We start from the raw sequence: 18,279 nt of genomic DNA on the forward strand, positions 1-18,279 counted from the left end.
TATCCACTTTTAACTAAAACTATCACATTACATGCCGCTTTGTAAACCTTTACAGAAATGTACAAAATGTTTCAGGGATGCTAAACAATTAATCGCGATTAATCGTTTGCAGAATAAAAGTTTTTGTTTACATCACATATGTGTGTAAACTGTGTATAATAAATATGTATATATATAAATATGAACGCATTCATGTATAATTTTAAGATTTTTTTTATATATATTAAGTATTTATATTTATATATAATATAAATTATACATAAATAAACAAATGTATATACACATGTAAACATTTCTAAAACATATACATGCATGTGTGTACATTTATTTATACAAAGTTATTATACACAGTTCACACACACATATGATGTAAACAAAAACTTTTATTCTGCTAACGATTAATCACGATTAATCACAATTAATCGTTAACCATCCCTAAGCACGGCAATATTTGTAGTATATTTTGGCCTGCCTAGTTACATTTAATGATAGTTTTGATCAGGGTCTGTAAACTGTGGGTCACAACTCAAAAAGGGGCTGCAGATCTGTTTTGTTAGAGAACCTAAAACATGGATAAACTATACTAAACACAAATACTGAAATACAACCATTTAACTATTTAAAGTTTGGACTGAAAATAAGCTTATCAACTATATAAAGAGAGGAGATATGTTTCCCCAGTCATTTTGTATGAGTGATTAAATACAAATTCATCTGTCACTTGGTTGAACTCAAGCAAATGAGGCAGATGCAAACACAAACCGCACAACTTACTGCTCCCTTTAACCTTAAAATCCACGAAAAAATTACCCAAAGAAATATAGATTTGGATACAGAATGGGTTTTTTGTATTCTGTTAAACACTGTTTGCCAGATAAGCGCTAATTAATTACAAACACATTAAACAGAGGACCCCCAAAAATGATTTTATTTGTTTGACCCCAGCACCAATTACATTCATTGTATTGAAACATACACCAATAGCTTACATACCACATTCAAGAATATATACTCATATGCAGCATAAACAATAAAAATAACAGGTGAGTCCCAATGTCAAATAATTATAATAATAAAACTTTTTTTTTTAAACAAAAACAACACTGAGAATGAGGATACAGTCCAATACTCACAAAGAGTATGCAATTATTTTCTAGCTAGTGTTCTTGAAGACTAGCTAATGCTGGTTTAATGACTTTTAAAATGTCGACTAACAGAGAGTCTTAAAGAAACCTACTTAATATTTGCTAGAATTTCAAAAACATTTGTGAAGATGCATTTCGGATATCAAACCTGACTTGTGTCAGATAAACAGTCATGAGTTTTAGAAAAGACCACATCAGAGTTTGGTCATGATGTGCAAATTTAAAATAATCCTATTATGTGACACAATAGAGAATAATGTTTAATCTTGTGTCTGATTAACTGAAAATAACTTGTTGATGTTATCAGTGATTTTGTGCATTCATGTGATAAAGGCATTCTGATGTGTTAAGCAACACTTTCCTTATGACAAAAACAGAATGTGTGCTAAATGCACAGATTAAACATTACATTCAAACAGCGGTGTCATGTTTAACAGAAGTGCGTCCTGACACTTTGTGCTTTAAAATAACAAAAAAAGACAATATCCAGTTGTAAGCAGCGAGTTGCTTATTTTTTAACATAACTTTTGAAATGCTTTTCCTCTGTATAACAGATTGGAATTAAGCATGCATGTTATGTGTTCATAAAGTATTTTTATTTTGGAATTTGAAATAGTTTTAAGCAATGGCCTCCTTCCTTTGCTTTTCTTTTTCAAAACCCAAAATAATTTTGTGATGCAGTGGTGTGGAACTGAATCAAATAGAGAAAAGTAGCTTGATTTTATCTCTATAAACAATAAAAATAAACATTGTAAATAATGAACTCTATCAGTGCATGTTTCATTTTTCCAGGGGAATGCACCCATGACACCTGGTTACCCTGAACATTATAAAAACAGACATTTTTATAAAATTCAAACGCCAGATTTTCTCATCCTGGATAGATTATGAAATCTGATTCGCCAACTATTATTTCATATCCACCAGCAAAATAGCAAACAGACAAGATTTACAGACTATACGAAATTGTCACTGTGAGTAACAATCAATCTTTTAGCTAAATAAATTAGCTATATTTTTTAAAGCAAATAAAAAAACTATTTTCTGCCTGCCCACAGTTTTCCTATAAAGTTTTTAAAAAATCCCATGCAATGTAAAAAATGCAGCATGAAGTTAAAACAACCTGGTTTTGCAAATTAAAAAGTTTTTACCTGCAATAAATTGACATAACGTTTTAATTTTTTAAGTAAAAGTAACACAAAAACATATGTTAATTTGACAAAAAAGCTGCATTTTTACAGTGTGCTACCCTTTCAGATTAAATCCCCCATATTTCAGATTATATGATTAGTATGCATAACCAAAATCTTCTGTAACCCAAGACCATTAAAAACAAAAATGCAAATGTAAAGACCCAAAAGACATCAAGCAAGACACAAAGGCCACAGAGGTTGAGCATACCAACACAACTCATATATACAGAGACTGGCTTCATAAACCACATCCCATAACACAGACTGTGAATCTGTAAGGAACAGTGTCCTCTGCTGGCCATAATCTGAGTTTCAGAACAACATCCTATGCTTTGGTGCTGTAACTTACACCCATATACAATTATTCAGGACATAATTCACATACAGATGACGTTTTACTCAGCTACAGCCGTATTTTATATACAATCAGAACCTCCACCTGAAAACTTCTGCAAAGAAACCCTCTGTATAGTTCAGAGTCATACCTGTACATCCCCAAACCAATCAAATATAATGTGCAAACAGTAGGCAAATACATTTTCAAAGTAGTAAGGCCATCCAAAATCAACTTGCAACATATATATATAGGCACATAGCTCTGTAATAGTTGAGATATTGATATGTGTATAACCTTAGAAAAAGCTTTTGTCGTGATGGTAGCAGCTCGAAATGACGGACCACTGTTCCACAGATTCTGTCTATAGATTAGTGCGTAAACATTGTGTGCCAGCACTGGCTCGTCGTCATGTTAAAACACAGGAAGATTTTACATAAGAGATGAAAGTACCCGTGCAGGCAACTCAGGAAGACAATAAACAGGTTGACACGGATCAGATCTGGAATAAGGCCGACCCATTGCATAGAACTTATCAATCATCATGTCATCCGTATTCACGATTTAGGGTTACTTTTACAATGAGGTTTTAAAAGGCCAAAATGGTTCTGCGGCACACTGTTGACCTTTGACGTTTTATAAAAAAGCAGAAAAAATAAAGTAGTGAAATCATGTTTGGTTTGGTCTGGAACACAGACTTTCAATCTTGTGTATCACTTTCATAACAAACCAAAGGCTTTCCAGTTTCTGATGAAGATTTAATGCCTACAGATTTCAGATTTTTTGTGTATTTAGGGTGACCAGATGTCCCGATAACATTGGCATCATTGTATTAGAAGTTATCAATTTAGGCAAAATGTTAAATGCTTCCTGACTTGTATATCGCATAAATGCATCAGGGTCCCCACACCTTAGTTAACTTCAAGGACCTTTCAAGGACTTTTCAGGTCTAATACCCTCAAATTCAAGGAGTAATTGTGGGGACACATTTCAAGTAAGAGCAAGGTTACATTGTGTTACCTTTTAAGATACATTGTTACAGTTCCCTCTCGAGGGAACTCGCGCTGCGTCACTGTGGTGATACTTTGGGGACGCTTCCAGGGGTAAGTGCGTCTTAATGTGTATATCAAATTTAACCAATAGTGAGGCTTAACGACAAAGACAGGGTGACGCGGGAGCCAGAAAGTATATCGCTATCTGAAATATTGCCAAAGACGGCGTTACAGGGACGCAGGAAGTATGGCAAGGGAGACGCAGCGTCTCGTTCCCTTCTCAGAGAACAACAGTTACATACGTAACCCGAGACGCTTTCATGTGTTAAACACAACCATGCAACAAAGCATTTTGGTATGAATCAACATTCACAGAAGATATAAGCATTTAAAGCGAACAGTTTAGCACGCGTGCTTAAACAGTCTAGAATTTGTATGATATTATCCTACACTACACAGGAAATAATATGGATTTTTTTGCATAAAATAGATTCAAGCACTTTCAATGATCTGTATCTATGTATGTATATTTTCAAAAACCTCCTAGGGCCTCGAATTTTTTCCACAAGATTCACAAACTTTCAAGGATTTCAAAGACCCGTGGGAACCCTGATGCATCTTCTAAATGAATAAACGTCAATGTACTTTGTTCCTAAAAACAAACATCTTAAAAATAAAAACTGCTGGCAAATATTAAAACGAATGAGAATTTACTGATATTTATATAAAATTTATTTTTTTAAATATAATTTTGTGTATTCCACTCATAGAGGTAATAGCTTGAATGCAGTGTTAGCCGCTTTGCAGACAAGCATACGTCATTTAGGATATAGTTGTAAAGTGATATCTCTAGATGTTTGTTATCGTGGTCATCTGGTAACCCTAATGTATTCTGTGATGTATTTTACTGTACTGTGTAACGCATCGATACTGAAGCGCAAAACAACCCCCATGAACTCCGCCTCGCTCTGACACCGAGACGATATAAAGCACCTACAGGAATTTTAGTTTGTGGGAGGGGCCTTGTCCCACAGTTTTCCTTGAACCGGTGCCGCTGTACACCGTTGGCTAAATGCTGGAAGACCCGAGAGCTGATTGTGAGGAGAGGGCGGGGCCAGGCTGGGCAGGTATCAGCTGATTGGCCCATCGGTCTCTCCATCCCTGTCTGACTCGTCCTGTATCTCGTCAGTGTTTCCTGAGTCACTGCTGCCCGATGAGCTGAAGGAAGGAGAATTTCTGAAAAGAGAAAAAAACAAACCAAAATCCTCCACATTAAATACCAGTTTGCAGTGCAGTGAATAAATCGTCTTTAAAATACGAGTTCTGTGAACAATGTACAGAAAATCATTTACGTTTATGCAGTTGGCAGACAAAGTGCATTCAAGTAATACATGTTTTTTTTATGTGTTTATACTGGGGATTTACTAGTTTGGTTACCTGAAAGTGGCTTTGTACAGCACTTCTCAAGTTATTGCTTTCCTATAACAAATCCCTTTGCTGTTTTCCTCACTTTTTTGGATAAAGCATCTGCTAAATGCCTAAATGTAAATGTTCATCATATAAATGTATATTGTTTTTGTCTGTTTAGTCAGGGGCTCTATCCTCTTCTTGGGTTCGTGAACCCCTGGTGGTTCACGAGGGAATTGCGGGATGTTCATGAGTTAATGAAAAACAATTAATTACAATTAAAGGATTAGTCAATTTTCTTTAAAAAAATCCAGATAATTTACTCACCACCATGTCATCCAAAATGTTGATGTCTTTCTTTGTTCAGTCGAGAAGAAATTATGTTTTTTCAGGATTTTTTTCATTTTAATGGATCCCAACACTTAATGAAGTTTAAAATTGCAGTTTCAAAGGACTCTTAACGAACACAAACGAGGCATAAGGGTCGAAACGATTGTCATTTTTGGCAAGAAAAATAAAAAATATGCACTTTTAAACCACAACTTCTCGTCTATATCCGGTCCTGTGATGAGCCAGCGCGACTTCACGTTATTGCGTAATGCCGTGGAAAAGTCAAGCGGTTTAGATATATGAAACGCACATTTGCGGACCATTTTAAACAATAAACTGACACAAAGACATTAATTAGTATCATTCCACATATAACAACGTCGGAACGGTCCTCTTTCTCCACACTTGTAAACACTGGGGCGTAGTTTCCCATACGTCATCATCCGTGACATCTTGACGTCATGACGTATTGCGTGAGGTCGCGCTGGTGCGTTACACGAACGGAGGAAGATGAGAAGTCGTGGTTTAAAAGTGCATATTTTTTATTTTTCTTGTCAAAAATGACAATCGTTTCACTAGATAAGACCCTTATGCCTCATTTGGGATCATTTAGAGTCCTTTGAAACTGCAATTTTAAACTGCATTAAAACTGTTAAGTGTTGGGGTCCATTAAAGTCCATTAAAATGAGAAAAATCCTGGAATGTTTTCCTCAAAAAACATAATTTCTTCTCGACTGAAAAAAAAGACATCAATATTTTGGGTGAAATGGTGGTGAGTAATTTTTGGGGATTTTTTTTAAGAAAATGGACTAATCCTTTAAATCATAAAATGTATATAAATAATTTTGAAATGAAAAAAATCTAAATAAAACACTCCAATATATCATAAAAATGAGAACTTATGCAAAATGGACAGATACGTTTTATGTACCAATAAAGAAAAATTACCAGATGAAGGTCCAATTACAGGTAATGATAACAGTAACTAACTACTGATAAAACTTTAAAACGGATGAAAATGTATGTTTTTAAAATAAAACATGCAAATGTGAGGTTAAATGATTGATTTTTTTAATCCAAAATCTCAGGGGGTACTTCAAGTAAAAAAAAAACTTGAAAAAAACATTACTTGTTGAAGTTTTAATGGAAATTTAAAAATTTTATTATGGAAGGATGGCATTTAATGACTTTACATGTTGATGTTTTAATGGAAATTTAAATATTTTTATTTCCACTTAATAATAAAATATAAATTAATTTAGTAAGCATATAAGCACTTATAAGACCTACAAAGTGAATGTACTAGCAAGGCCTCATGCATTTTTGCTCAAATATAATGAGACCTTGTCAGGGGTGTGGCCTATGTTTATATGGATGATATGTAGTTAATGACTTTATCATGTCATGTGTAACTAATTACCATGTGTAATAATTGTAAGGGTTTGTCTTAAACCTAAAAGTAATGGACATTGTGAGGCCAGTGTTAAGAGGTGATGTTTTAACAAACGCCCATCTATAAAGCTTCATTCATTTGTTCTGTGACCCATGTAAAAAAAACATACCTGCCACCCTTGATCATTCTCCTGCACGTCTCCATCTGAACATCCAACCCTCGTTTCATACTACACATCTCCATATACTCGTGCAGATGTCTGTTCATATCGCTCTTAGCTGTGGCCAACTCCATCTGAGAGAGAGAGACAGAGAGAGAGAGAGAGAGAGAGAGAGAGAGAGATATTTTATTTTAGTTAAAGTTTATTAAATGAATAAATCTGCTCATTTATTGATAACGCAAGTGAATATGTTACTATGATGCTCCAGCGAATACAGAGACAATCTAACCTCAATCTGTCCAATGGTTTCTTGGTATTCTTGCTCTCTGTTCTTGAAGAGGGATTCAGTCTCATCTATGAGATTTCCAAGACTGCGGTCCTGAGAGTTTTGAGAAAACTGATTTAATTCACAAACACAAACACTGATTTTACACCATTCAATAGGTTACAAAAATATATATGCCTTATTAACTAAAAGGAAAAATGTGACTCATATTAAATAAACATATTAAAAAGCAACTAGTTTAGTGGATACATGGTTGAAATAACAAAGCACATCCAAGGACTTTATTTATCAAAAAGACAAAATAGTAAACTAGGATAATTTTCAGAGTCCTGTATATTTATATGTATATAATATATAATGTATATGTCTGCATATGGCAGATGCTTTTATCCAACGCATCTCTAAATCAGGGATGCCCAAACTTTTTCCAACCAAGGGCCAAAAATTAAACCTGACTGAGGGTCGTGGGCCGAAAGTAAATATTGCTGTGTTATATTAAAATTAAAGTTGCCCTGATTCTCCTCCTTTACAATTTTATAATATTTTTTTTTTTTTAATTATTGATTATGACGATTAATTGTCTGTTTTATTGCTTTGACATTTACTTCTCCTAATTTTTTTTGTTCATTAAATCATTTTTGTTCAGGAATCATGTTCCTACTAAGGTCATATTGGTACTGGACCACCACATGTCTGTAGTGACTGCAAAAAATCAATTCCTTACAGATTCTTAAGTATAGCATCCTTCACTTCCCTAACTTTGGAATTGCTGTTTTGGAAATATATGTTTTATCTGGCAGTTCATACTGCTTATCAAAGTTTTGCAGCATTTCTTTAAATGTTTTTTTTCACTGTATTGAATGGCTATGGCTTTACAATGTTGTTAATACAAGCGCTGCAGCTCCCCCTTGTGTTTTTAAAGAGATGTGCAATCATTGCGGTGATCTGAAATCATCACGATGAGGTCAAACAATCACGATGAGACGATTATTTAATCATTGTGACAGCCCTAACTCTGTGTTTACATAACTAATGCAGTTTTATTTTTAAGGGTAACTGTTGTTAAAAAAGAAATCATTTTGCCAATCATTTTTTAATTTCCTTTTGTCTGTGCGCCACTGCCTCAACCTCTTCATTATTAGCCCTACCTGATTTCGTTGAGTTTCATGATGCATGTTATACACCTTCAAGTATGCATGTACATTAAAAAAAATAACTTTAATTCCTCGCATTTAATTTTAATTTATATTTTTGTAGAAAATAGAAAATGTTTATTTAAAAAAATATGCCACATGTATACAGAAACACAAAATCCAATGTATTTTTGATTGCAGCAATGAGGTTTGAATATATGAATTGTGTTTTTAACACAGCTGATAAACTCACAGGATCATTGGCGTCTCCGTTGCAGTCCACAGCACCGTTGCCGTTGTTAAGCACACAGGGTACATTGTAGTTTGTAAGGTCCTCCCATAGCAACAGTGTATCATCATTCTCCCACGTTAAACTGTCACAGTCGTCATCGATGTCGAAAGTATCCCGCCTAACAACACACGAGTTATCTGAATGTCTGCACATGAGGTCAGAAGAAAAAAGAGAAAGAGCAGGACGTGAAGAAGACAAAGGAATATAGAGAGGAAACATTCACAGATTTACACTACAATCATACTGTGACCCAAATTTTAGTGTGAACAGCGAATAAGTGCTCTGAATTTGTCATTTTTACTTAAAATCTGAGCATCTTGACTACTGCTGATGCTGACTACCTGCAGTTCTTCATATCACCACTAGGAGGAGCCACATAATAAATTTAAAACTGCATTTGTCTTCAGGCCTATCTGGCTGAAGCTAAATGTGATTTTTGTGAGACCTCTGTGTTGTTTCGGTGAAGACTCACAGCTTGCCCAGCATGCGTTTCATCTCATCTGTGATGTTCATCTCGTCTTCCTCTGAGGTGCTGTGATCTGCATCCATGTCTGAAGTTTCCTCATCTGAAACCGTTCTCTTTTCCTTTTTTCGACACACTACAGCCGCCTGAGATACACAAACACGATAAAAAAAACATATGCACATAAGCCGAAGCAACAACCCATCGAATGTTATGGGTCTGGCAGCAGTGCAATGCGATAACCTTGTGTGCATTTAAAGATGCTGTGTCAGCAAGTGACCTCCGATACTGTGTTAAGTTTTTTGTGGGTCCTGTGTGTGTGTGTGTGTGTGTGTGTGTGTGTGTGTGTGTGTGTGTGTGTGTGTGTCTGTGTGGTACTGACTCTGTCTGCTGGTGATCTGGATGGACTGATGCTGAACATCTTTGACATATCTTCAGAGTTTCTCTGCTGAGCTACGTCACACAGTTTGGCGGTGATGTCTATTCTCCTGCAGATGTCCATGTCCACCTTCATGGCTTTCTCCTGAATCTTAGAGTCGAGGTCGGACATTTGCTAAACAGAGAATCAAAACTCAGTTTCTGCGAAGGTAAATATAACTAGTTCTGTACAGACAACGAGCTTTTGATGCTGGAGGAACAAGATTAATATCATAACATTGTGAGATTCATGCAGACATACTCTACATATAGCAATTATCAATTTTTTCTTGCTTTCATGTAGGGCTGCAAGATATACAGAAATCTGCATAATATCGCAGATGCGCATATTGCAATACACATAGCAATGATTTGCAAGGATTGAATGATTTTACTACTTCAAAAAGTTAGTCAATAACGCCTTCTTAACTAGAAACAATGTGAAATATGTACAGTATGTAGTTGTTTCAGTGACAAAAACGGTTTAGCAAGATGAGAAATTAAAAAATCTTTTAAAAAAACTTGTTTTAAAAGCATGCATTAGGTTAATTTCAATGCACATGTTAATTTTATGCGATAAAAAATACGTTTGCACCATTTTTATGTAAGTTAAGACTGAATGGACCTGAAAATGTCAAATGGTGTAACCGTCAATTGCACCAAATATTTTTTTTTATATTTTATCCACCTTGATGGCATGTAAGCATAATCATAAAAAAATAAATTTTAAAATATAATTTTATTAGTTATTTCTAAATGTATATTTTAATGTTTTTTGTAATATTTGTCCTGACATGATGAGAACAGCTCTGTTTTCTGTATAATCTTTGACAAATTATGTAAAAATGTATGTAAAAAAAATCCTATTACACTAAACTAGGTGATTATATTTTATTCCATCTTTTTTACGAATATATTTATATTTTCATTGACACAGACCAGTTATACCACATTGACATTTTTGCAATTATCCAACAAAAATATTTTATCAAAATGAAATAAAATCTGAAATTTTAGACTTGGTCCACAAAAAAAGAGTAATCTGCAAATTTATTTAGAAATTTTAACCCTTTTACATTTAATTGAACCATACGGACACAAAATAATTAATGTCACGTCATTTACCCAGTTATATTTGGTCAATTTTTAAATAGATATTTTTATTATTTAAATTGATTTGACAAACTTAAAGCGTGTATCGTATATCACATAATTTAGCAAGTTATCCCATTTCCCTTCAATATCGTGCAGCCCATTTTCATGCCTCAAAAAACGCAAACTGCAATGCAGAAGAGATAAAGCAAGAACTTTCACTTCCATTGAAAACAACACCATAACCAGAAATTTTGGTTTAGGTACAAGTTAGTCTGGTATAGTACCACAGAAAATCATTTGAATCCATTAAAAAAAGAAGAAAAAAAACATTGTACACTGTAACCAAAACAAACCAATGAAACAGAGGGAGGAGTCATATTTCTGTCATAATAATGCTGTCAATAAATCTGAGCTTTCAATGAACCAAGAAAGTATTTTTAATAAATCAATGTCAAATGTAAATTACAAACGATAAACATGTCAAATCAAACATCAATGTCATTGCAAACCATTCAACAACGAACACGTTAGTCTTGTTGTAAATCCAGAGGCACGCAACAAACACTTTCACCTAAACGCCTCCTGGGAAACAACTGCTTTCATTCATTTGTTTAATATTAAAAGGGAAGAAAAAGAGAAAAGAAGAGAGGTCCATTATCACCCATCCCCTTTTAAAATGAGTCTCAACAAATGAATCAAGGCAATTGTTTTCCTTCATCCAACTGAATAAACTCAAACTTTCATTCAATCTTACTTTCAGATCGAGGAATATCTTCCGGTTCTGTACAGCTCTACTGTGCCGTCTGTCACCCTTATGATAAAAATCAGTGCTCAGGATTTAGAAATGATTATTGAGTGTGCTTCCTAACACAGATATTTATAGATGTTATACAGTCGACCACTTCATGTGCATAACAGGTGAACTGACTTTAAGAACGGCATTCGTGACTAATTCCAGATCCAAATTTGGATGCACGATTTATTCATTCCTCTTCATTCAGGTCAGCTGTTATAAATTGGTGTGTTTGACTAGAAAATGAGACTGAGGGTACGTTTAAAGCAGTGTTTCTCAAACTTTTTCAGCCCAAGGACCACTTTATCTTCCAATTTTTTTCTGAGAAACACCTAACAGAATCCCACTCTAAAACTCCCTGAAAAAACAACAAAATAGGAAGGATAAGCTAAGTTTAAGATTAATATGCAACTGTTTCAAGTCAAAAATTCATTTTTAAAAAACAAATCCAATGCTATGTTCAGAAATTATTATATGAATTTTATTTCATTTGAAAAAGTAAATGTGAAATGAGTTGCAGCTTAATATGAACAACAAATGAAAATGCAATTAAACATACTATAACAGCCTAGGTCCCGCTTAATGTCATTCCAAAAAGCCATTAGTTTAAAACTAAGGTGGTGGGTATATGAAGTCTATGGTTGTAACTATGGTAACAATATAATGCTGAAAAAAAAATGTTCCCCTTAATGTCCAAAATCACTGAAATTACAGGGATTTTACACATGAAACAAAAACTAGTACATTACAAAACTAATAGATCTGTGGAATTTAGCCGTTTTCTCTTTTAATTTTGACCTTCTTTGTTTTAGCCAACCGTTCCATTTTTACGTTATTAAAACAGAAAGGCAAGAACTGATATCACAGTTTCTGAAGTGCATTAAAAATCTACTTAAATAAGTGACTAGGTCATCTTTTGGCGGACCACTGGGGGGGTTTGGCGGACCACTAGTGGTCCGCGGACCACACTTTGAGAATTACTGGTTTAAACAATAAAGATTGTACAAACAGGAGAAAGACTTTCTTTGCATATTTGAAAAAAATTGTGTAAACAACACAAATTGTCAAAACATTCCCCGTTTACACAGATCCGCAAAAACGACTATAAAACGCTGTATTATGCGCACCTGTCCAGTAGTTGGCGATGTTACTTTGTAAAGAAACACTTCACGCCTGTGCACAAATGCATTTTTTTCTACAGAGCAATGCATACAAAAATGAGTTGTTTGAACGAATTATGATGTAGATTTATTACTATAAGGTACCTGGGACTAAAAACAAGCAGCAAACTTTTGTAAACTTTGTTAAAGAAGCGTTAAAATACGTACTATCTTGAGTAGCACAAACACAAATTCTGCCATTATTGTCTGGTTGTGAAGTACTCGCACATGCCTGTAGACTGAACACGTATTTAGCAATCTGTCTAATTGTTTATTTCTTTCTACCTCCATGATATAAGAGCATGATTTAAACTCAAATAATATCCACTCTTCCAAAAACTAAAAGAATTTATCAACAAAGTTAACTGAGAAAAGCAACCTGTTCTTATGAAATGAGTATAAATAGTATAAATAATGCATTACATGTGCCAAATTAAAATTTTTGCGTGCATATGAAATGCCAGTCTTTCCCGTTCACTTTATACGGGACATTTTTTTTGTGTCGTTTTATGTATTGGATGCTCAATTATTTTATAAAAAAATAATTAATTTAGGATGTAATTTAATATATATAGGTTTCTTCATGTTTTTGCTTACTTTTAAACCATGGTCACTTGAAGTTGGGGTTAGAATTGGGGTTTGAATGTAATTTTATGTTACAAAAAGTTGTTACCAAGGCACAATGTAAACAAAAAAACAATACATAAAACTACGCAAAAAGATGAGCCGTATTAAGTGAACGGGAAGGCATGATGTATCATATGCACACTGCGTGCTATTTATACACAAATTATAAGAATGGCCAGGAGAAAAGTCTAAATGTTACACGGTCAAAAAACTATATTGCTCCATTGTTATGGGACATACAGACCAAACGCGAATTCAAGATTTACCCAAGTAGATTGCATACAAAATCAATGAAAAGAAAACTTGCACAGTGCGCATAATGCGAATTGGCCATTTGCCACGAAAACGCTCTATTCGCCTAAAAAAAGTACAAAATATTCAACTCAAGGGAAAAAAAATGCGCAAGACACAAAGTTAAATCCTGCGAGTAATCTAAAGCGAGGAACGCAATGCTACGTAGCATTACACAGTCCTTCCAGAAAAATTTGGAGTTTTTTTGTGATTTTTGCAGGCAAAAATCCTTAATCTTACAAGCACGTTTTCTTAAAAAAATGCGATGGAATATGCGGGATATTTATGCAATGAAGTTGCGTGAACTTGTAAAAACTGTGGGAACTTGCAAAAACTGCGGTTGGGGTTTGCAGCTTTTCAATGATGTTCATGTGGCGTAATTACGTCAATTCATAAGTTCCTATAGCAACAGGGGGCATGGCTGCGCTTGTGTAAATTAAATGCAACATTTTCTGCTAAGATATATGTGACTTTTTGCTACGAAAATGCAGGGATTATGAAATCATGCAAGCCCCACATATTTTGCGCGCGGAAATCTGCAATTTATGTGGCAAAAGTGCGGAGTATTTGAAAAAATGCGGCCCCCGCATAAATATGCGGACTTTGGCTGATTATGCATTGAATCATGGGATTGCATAATTGCGTTTTTCTGGAGGGACTGATTGCATATACAAAACTAGGAAATGTCTTCAGGAAATGACATCAAAATTATATATTTAAATATTCAAATTTCAAAGTTCAGAAACATTAAAAAAATTATTTACATTGATAAAATCCACATCTTATAAATGAAAAATAAACAACTTATGTGCATGATGTCACCGTCTTCGCAGATTTGGTTTTTGCTGCTTACATGGAAACGATGACGGCAGCCTTTTCGAAAATGTCTCACTTTAAAACCAGTTTTCAAAAGTTTGCACAGTCCAAACACATTAAACGATTCTCGGTTGTGGTTGTTTTGTTCTCTTTGTGTAAACGACCCCAAGCAAGCCAAGAGCTTTAATGTTAAATACTCACGTCACTCATGAGACTCTTGAAGACCACCAGCTCAGCTTTCAATCTTTCTATCTTCTCGTTCAACTCATCCTGAATGGCTTCAGACTCGTGAACGTTCTGAGGATAAACAAACATAGAAAAGAAACGTAAGAAATTCATCTACTATATTTGTCTTATTTGCTCACTTTTTAGTCTACTGGATCTGTCTATAAATCTGTGTAGCTTAGTGGTAGAGCATTGCATTAGCAGTGCAATCGGTCATGGGTTCGAACCATGGAACAAACATGCTGATAAAAAAATGTATGCCTTGTAATGCTTTTGGATAAAAGCGTCTTCCAAATGTAACAGCAAACAGCCAGTTTTGTATGTTTTTGAGAAACGCTGTTAATGCGTGATGCCAGGGCAGCACAATTAAAACCACAGATCATCCCACTCCAATCTAATGAAATCCCTACAGATGTGATGGTAAAGAGTAGAAAAGAAATCCATAAGACTCAAGGCAGAATTAAAAATTCAGGGTCCGGGCATGTTAGGACTCTCTTGGGAGGCTTCTCAGCGGTTTTGCTGACCCATAATCCAACACAAACACAGTTGCAGGAATTCATCGATTTCTCACTGCATCAGCGTTGGATAGCAGAGGATGACGTTTTACACCTGCACTGTATTTCTAGAGGATTTTTGCCATGGCGGTCCTGATGGGGGAATAGAAACTCTTGTTCTGTATCTGACGTGAAGATTTGAAGTCATGAGGTTACTGTATGTTTAAACATGGCCCTTATTTAAAGCGCCGACCCAGATTGTTGTACAGATCACATGCTATTTTATATTTGCTACAATAAGATATACTCATAGTATAATTTGGCCTTGCACACTTGCATAAACATAAATCAGTCCATATGCCTGAATCTTCGAAAGCTGTATGCCTTGCATAAAGTACGGGCAAAAGTTTAAGTCATTTTATTTATATAAAATTAGCATTCTGGTCTTATTAGCATTCTGTGCTTGTATTATGTATTTTGACACTATCAGTGAATCAGTAAAAAGCTATAAAATAAAAGTTCATTCAGGATATGACTGTGAGTTAATAATGGCACTTTATTATTGGAATAACTTTCATTCAGTAATATAAAGTCCATACGTTAATCTACTTTACAATATTTAGAGGTGGAAACTATAGTTTCAGCCAAAAGATTACAAAAACTGATGTAATGAGTTTGACAGTAAGAGAGTCTAGACGTCTTGTTTAGGTGAGCTCACCTCCTGTAGCGTCTGTATCATTAACTCCATCTGTTGTCTCCTCATCACCTCCTCCTCCCATCTGAAACACAGAGCACATCTCTTATAAGCATTACTGATGCTATGAATCATTTTATATTCTCATTTCTTTGGGATGTGAGGCATGCAAACCAAAACCCAAGTTTATTCATAACGTGAACAAGTCAACACATTCACAATGAGTGCATTTAGATGCACAGAATAAGCGGATAACTATCAAAAATCTACTTATTATAAAAACGCACGTTTTATGCGTTTACATGCAAATCCATAAACCGGCTATGCAGAAAAGCCGGCAAGAAATCTGTCTTAAGCTATCCACCTTTTTTTACATAAATGTGAGTGCCGCCATCTTTGAGCTTTTTTGTGTAAGATTTTTGGTGAGCCACTAAAGCTAAAAATATAGTCGTATTGCGAGTGACGTGTGTGCCGTTTTGACTGGCTAGTTAATATTAATTATGAAATCCAGAAAAACCGACAAAATTTGTGCGGTTAGGGGTTGCCATAATAGTAGCAGTAAATCTCTACAAAAGATTGTTTTGACCTTAATCCACGCAGCAGAGCTGAATGTGGATGTAGCGCTTGCGCACCCATGATCTGTAGCCACACATCCATCCAGTAAAAACTTTTATAGAAACTGCCAGTAAACAATAAATACAATAATTGTTCATAAACAACTAATATTATGCTGATTTATATCACAAAAGATTTTATCAAAAGATTAGAGAACAGAATATATACGACATAAACTGCTTATTAGTAATGGTTATACTAGTTCTTAATGGGCTTGCAAGTACTTTTGTTATGTTTTAAATGAAAAAGCAAATAATTACCAAATACCGATGTCTTGCTCTAGTGCACAAGAAGCGATGTAAAAATATTTTGCATAAAACGAAAACAATACTGAATAAATGTAATTGTTTATATGCTTATTATGGTTTGTTTAAAGGGGCCATGGCATTAAAATTTGACTTTTTCCATGTTTAAGTGCTATGATTGGGTCCCCAGTGCTTTTTATCAACCTAGAAAATGTGAAAATAATATAATACCAAAATAATACCACCCCTTAATCTGCAGTATCCAACCACAGCACTGCCATTTATTGCAGAGAAAAGCACAATTGAGTTTTAATTGCAACAACCCACCATCATTGTGTTTGAATTTCATCAGCTCATTTGCATTTATAAGGACACACCCAAAACGGCACATTTTTGCGCACACCTACAAAGTGGCAATTTTAACTCTTTCCCCGCCATTGACGAGATATCTCGTCAATTAAGAGAAAACGCTTCCCCGCCAATGACGAGATTTTCCGTATTTCCGCAATACCGCTATTATCCACCAGGTGGCGCCCTTCCGCAACTTTTTAAAACCGGAAGTATTGCCCTATGGCAAGCTGCTGCATGTCCGTGTCTGTTCTAAAGATCGCTCTGAATCGGATCTCTATGAAAAGTCCGTCACAAATATGGAATTATTTTTGCTTTTTGCTCAAAATATGGTGTTTTTGCAAAAACCTACCCATATTCAAAAGCTGATTGCAAAAGAACCACTGAAGGTAGGATGAAACGTTTTTTTTTTGTTTGAAAGCAGAGGGTCTGTTCTTTCATTTGGTATATTGTATGTTTATTTATTTAAAGAAGAACATTTTCTGGAAGGCATTAAACTTGAAAATCATGAAAAACGCTGGCGCTGGCTGGCAACTTTTTTTAAAAACGCTGGCGGTGAAAGAGTTAACATGCTATAATAAATTATTTACAGTATATGATATTTTGAGCTAAAACTTCACATATGTGCTCTGGGGACACCAAAGATTTATTTGACATCTTAAAAAAGTCTTGTGCCATGGCCCCTTTAAATAACTGATTATATGTTGAATGAGAAAGATCCCTTAGAACAGTGGTTCTCAAACTGGGGGCTGGGACCCCCATGGGGGGCCGCGAGATGGTGCCAGGAGGGCCCCAGTTTTATGACATTTTATAAAATAAATTAATTTATCATGAATTCTGTGCAAATAAACCTATAAAAATTTGGCTACTTACCAACAGCACTACTTTTTATGATTTAATATGTTTTGTTTATTAAAAGTTGAGTTTTAGAACAGTTTTTTGTCATAAATTTTCGTTGGGGGGGCCGCAAGGAATGCGCCGTACACAAGGGGGGCCGCACGCAAAAAAGTTTGAGAACCACTGCCTTATAATAACTAAAAATTGCTGTTTATGAAAACTCACACCAGGGGGACAGTTGTGACATTTAAAAAATACGCATGAATAAGCTGAAAACACAAATTCTTGGTCTTTTTCATGTACACTTGACTGACTTTCCCATTGTAAAGATACTGGTATGCCTCTGTGCTTATAGTTGCGCATCGAAGAAGACCTGTCAACTCCGAGCAACAACACAAAATAATTGAATATATTTTTATATGATATATCAGGGCACTTCTTCATTTCATCCTCCCACTGAATTACATGGCAGGTGTAGTTAATATTTACCATAA

General features: G+C 34.9%; 1 protein-coding gene across 2 annotated transcripts in view; it reads right to left on the bottom strand.

Moving 5' to 3' along the window:
* Nucleotides 1-905: 905 nt before the first annotated feature.
* iffo2b (intermediate filament family orphan 2b) overlaps nt 906-18,279 on the bottom strand; it is a 41,329-nt gene continuing 23,955 nt past the window's right edge. The window contains exons 2-9 of one of the 2 annotated variants that reach the window (XM_065240793.2): nt 15,765-15,825; nt 14,529-14,624; nt 9,511-9,681; nt 9,138-9,274; nt 8,627-8,783; nt 7,244-7,333; nt 6,964-7,088; nt 906-4,900 (exon numbers count right to left, since the gene is read on the bottom strand). In XM_065240793.2, the coding sequence (XP_065096865.1) occupies nt 4,795-4,900; nt 6,964-7,088; nt 7,244-7,333; nt 8,627-8,783; nt 9,138-9,274; nt 9,511-9,681; nt 14,529-14,624; nt 15,765-15,825 (943 nt within the window). In that variant the 3' untranslated portion in view covers nt 906-4,794. Of the gene's footprint in view, nt 4,901-6,963; nt 7,089-7,243; nt 7,334-8,626; nt 8,811-9,137; nt 9,275-9,510; nt 9,682-14,528; nt 14,625-15,764; nt 15,826-18,279 lie in introns of both variants that reach the window. The other variant, XM_065240792.2, reaches the window with a different exon arrangement.

This window comes from Paramisgurnus dabryanus, chromosome 14 (assembly GCF_030506205.2).
Source record: "Paramisgurnus dabryanus chromosome 14, PD_genome_1.1, whole genome shotgun sequence".
NCBI classification, from domain to species: domain Eukaryota; kingdom Metazoa; phylum Chordata; class Actinopteri; order Cypriniformes; family Cobitidae; genus Paramisgurnus; species Paramisgurnus dabryanus.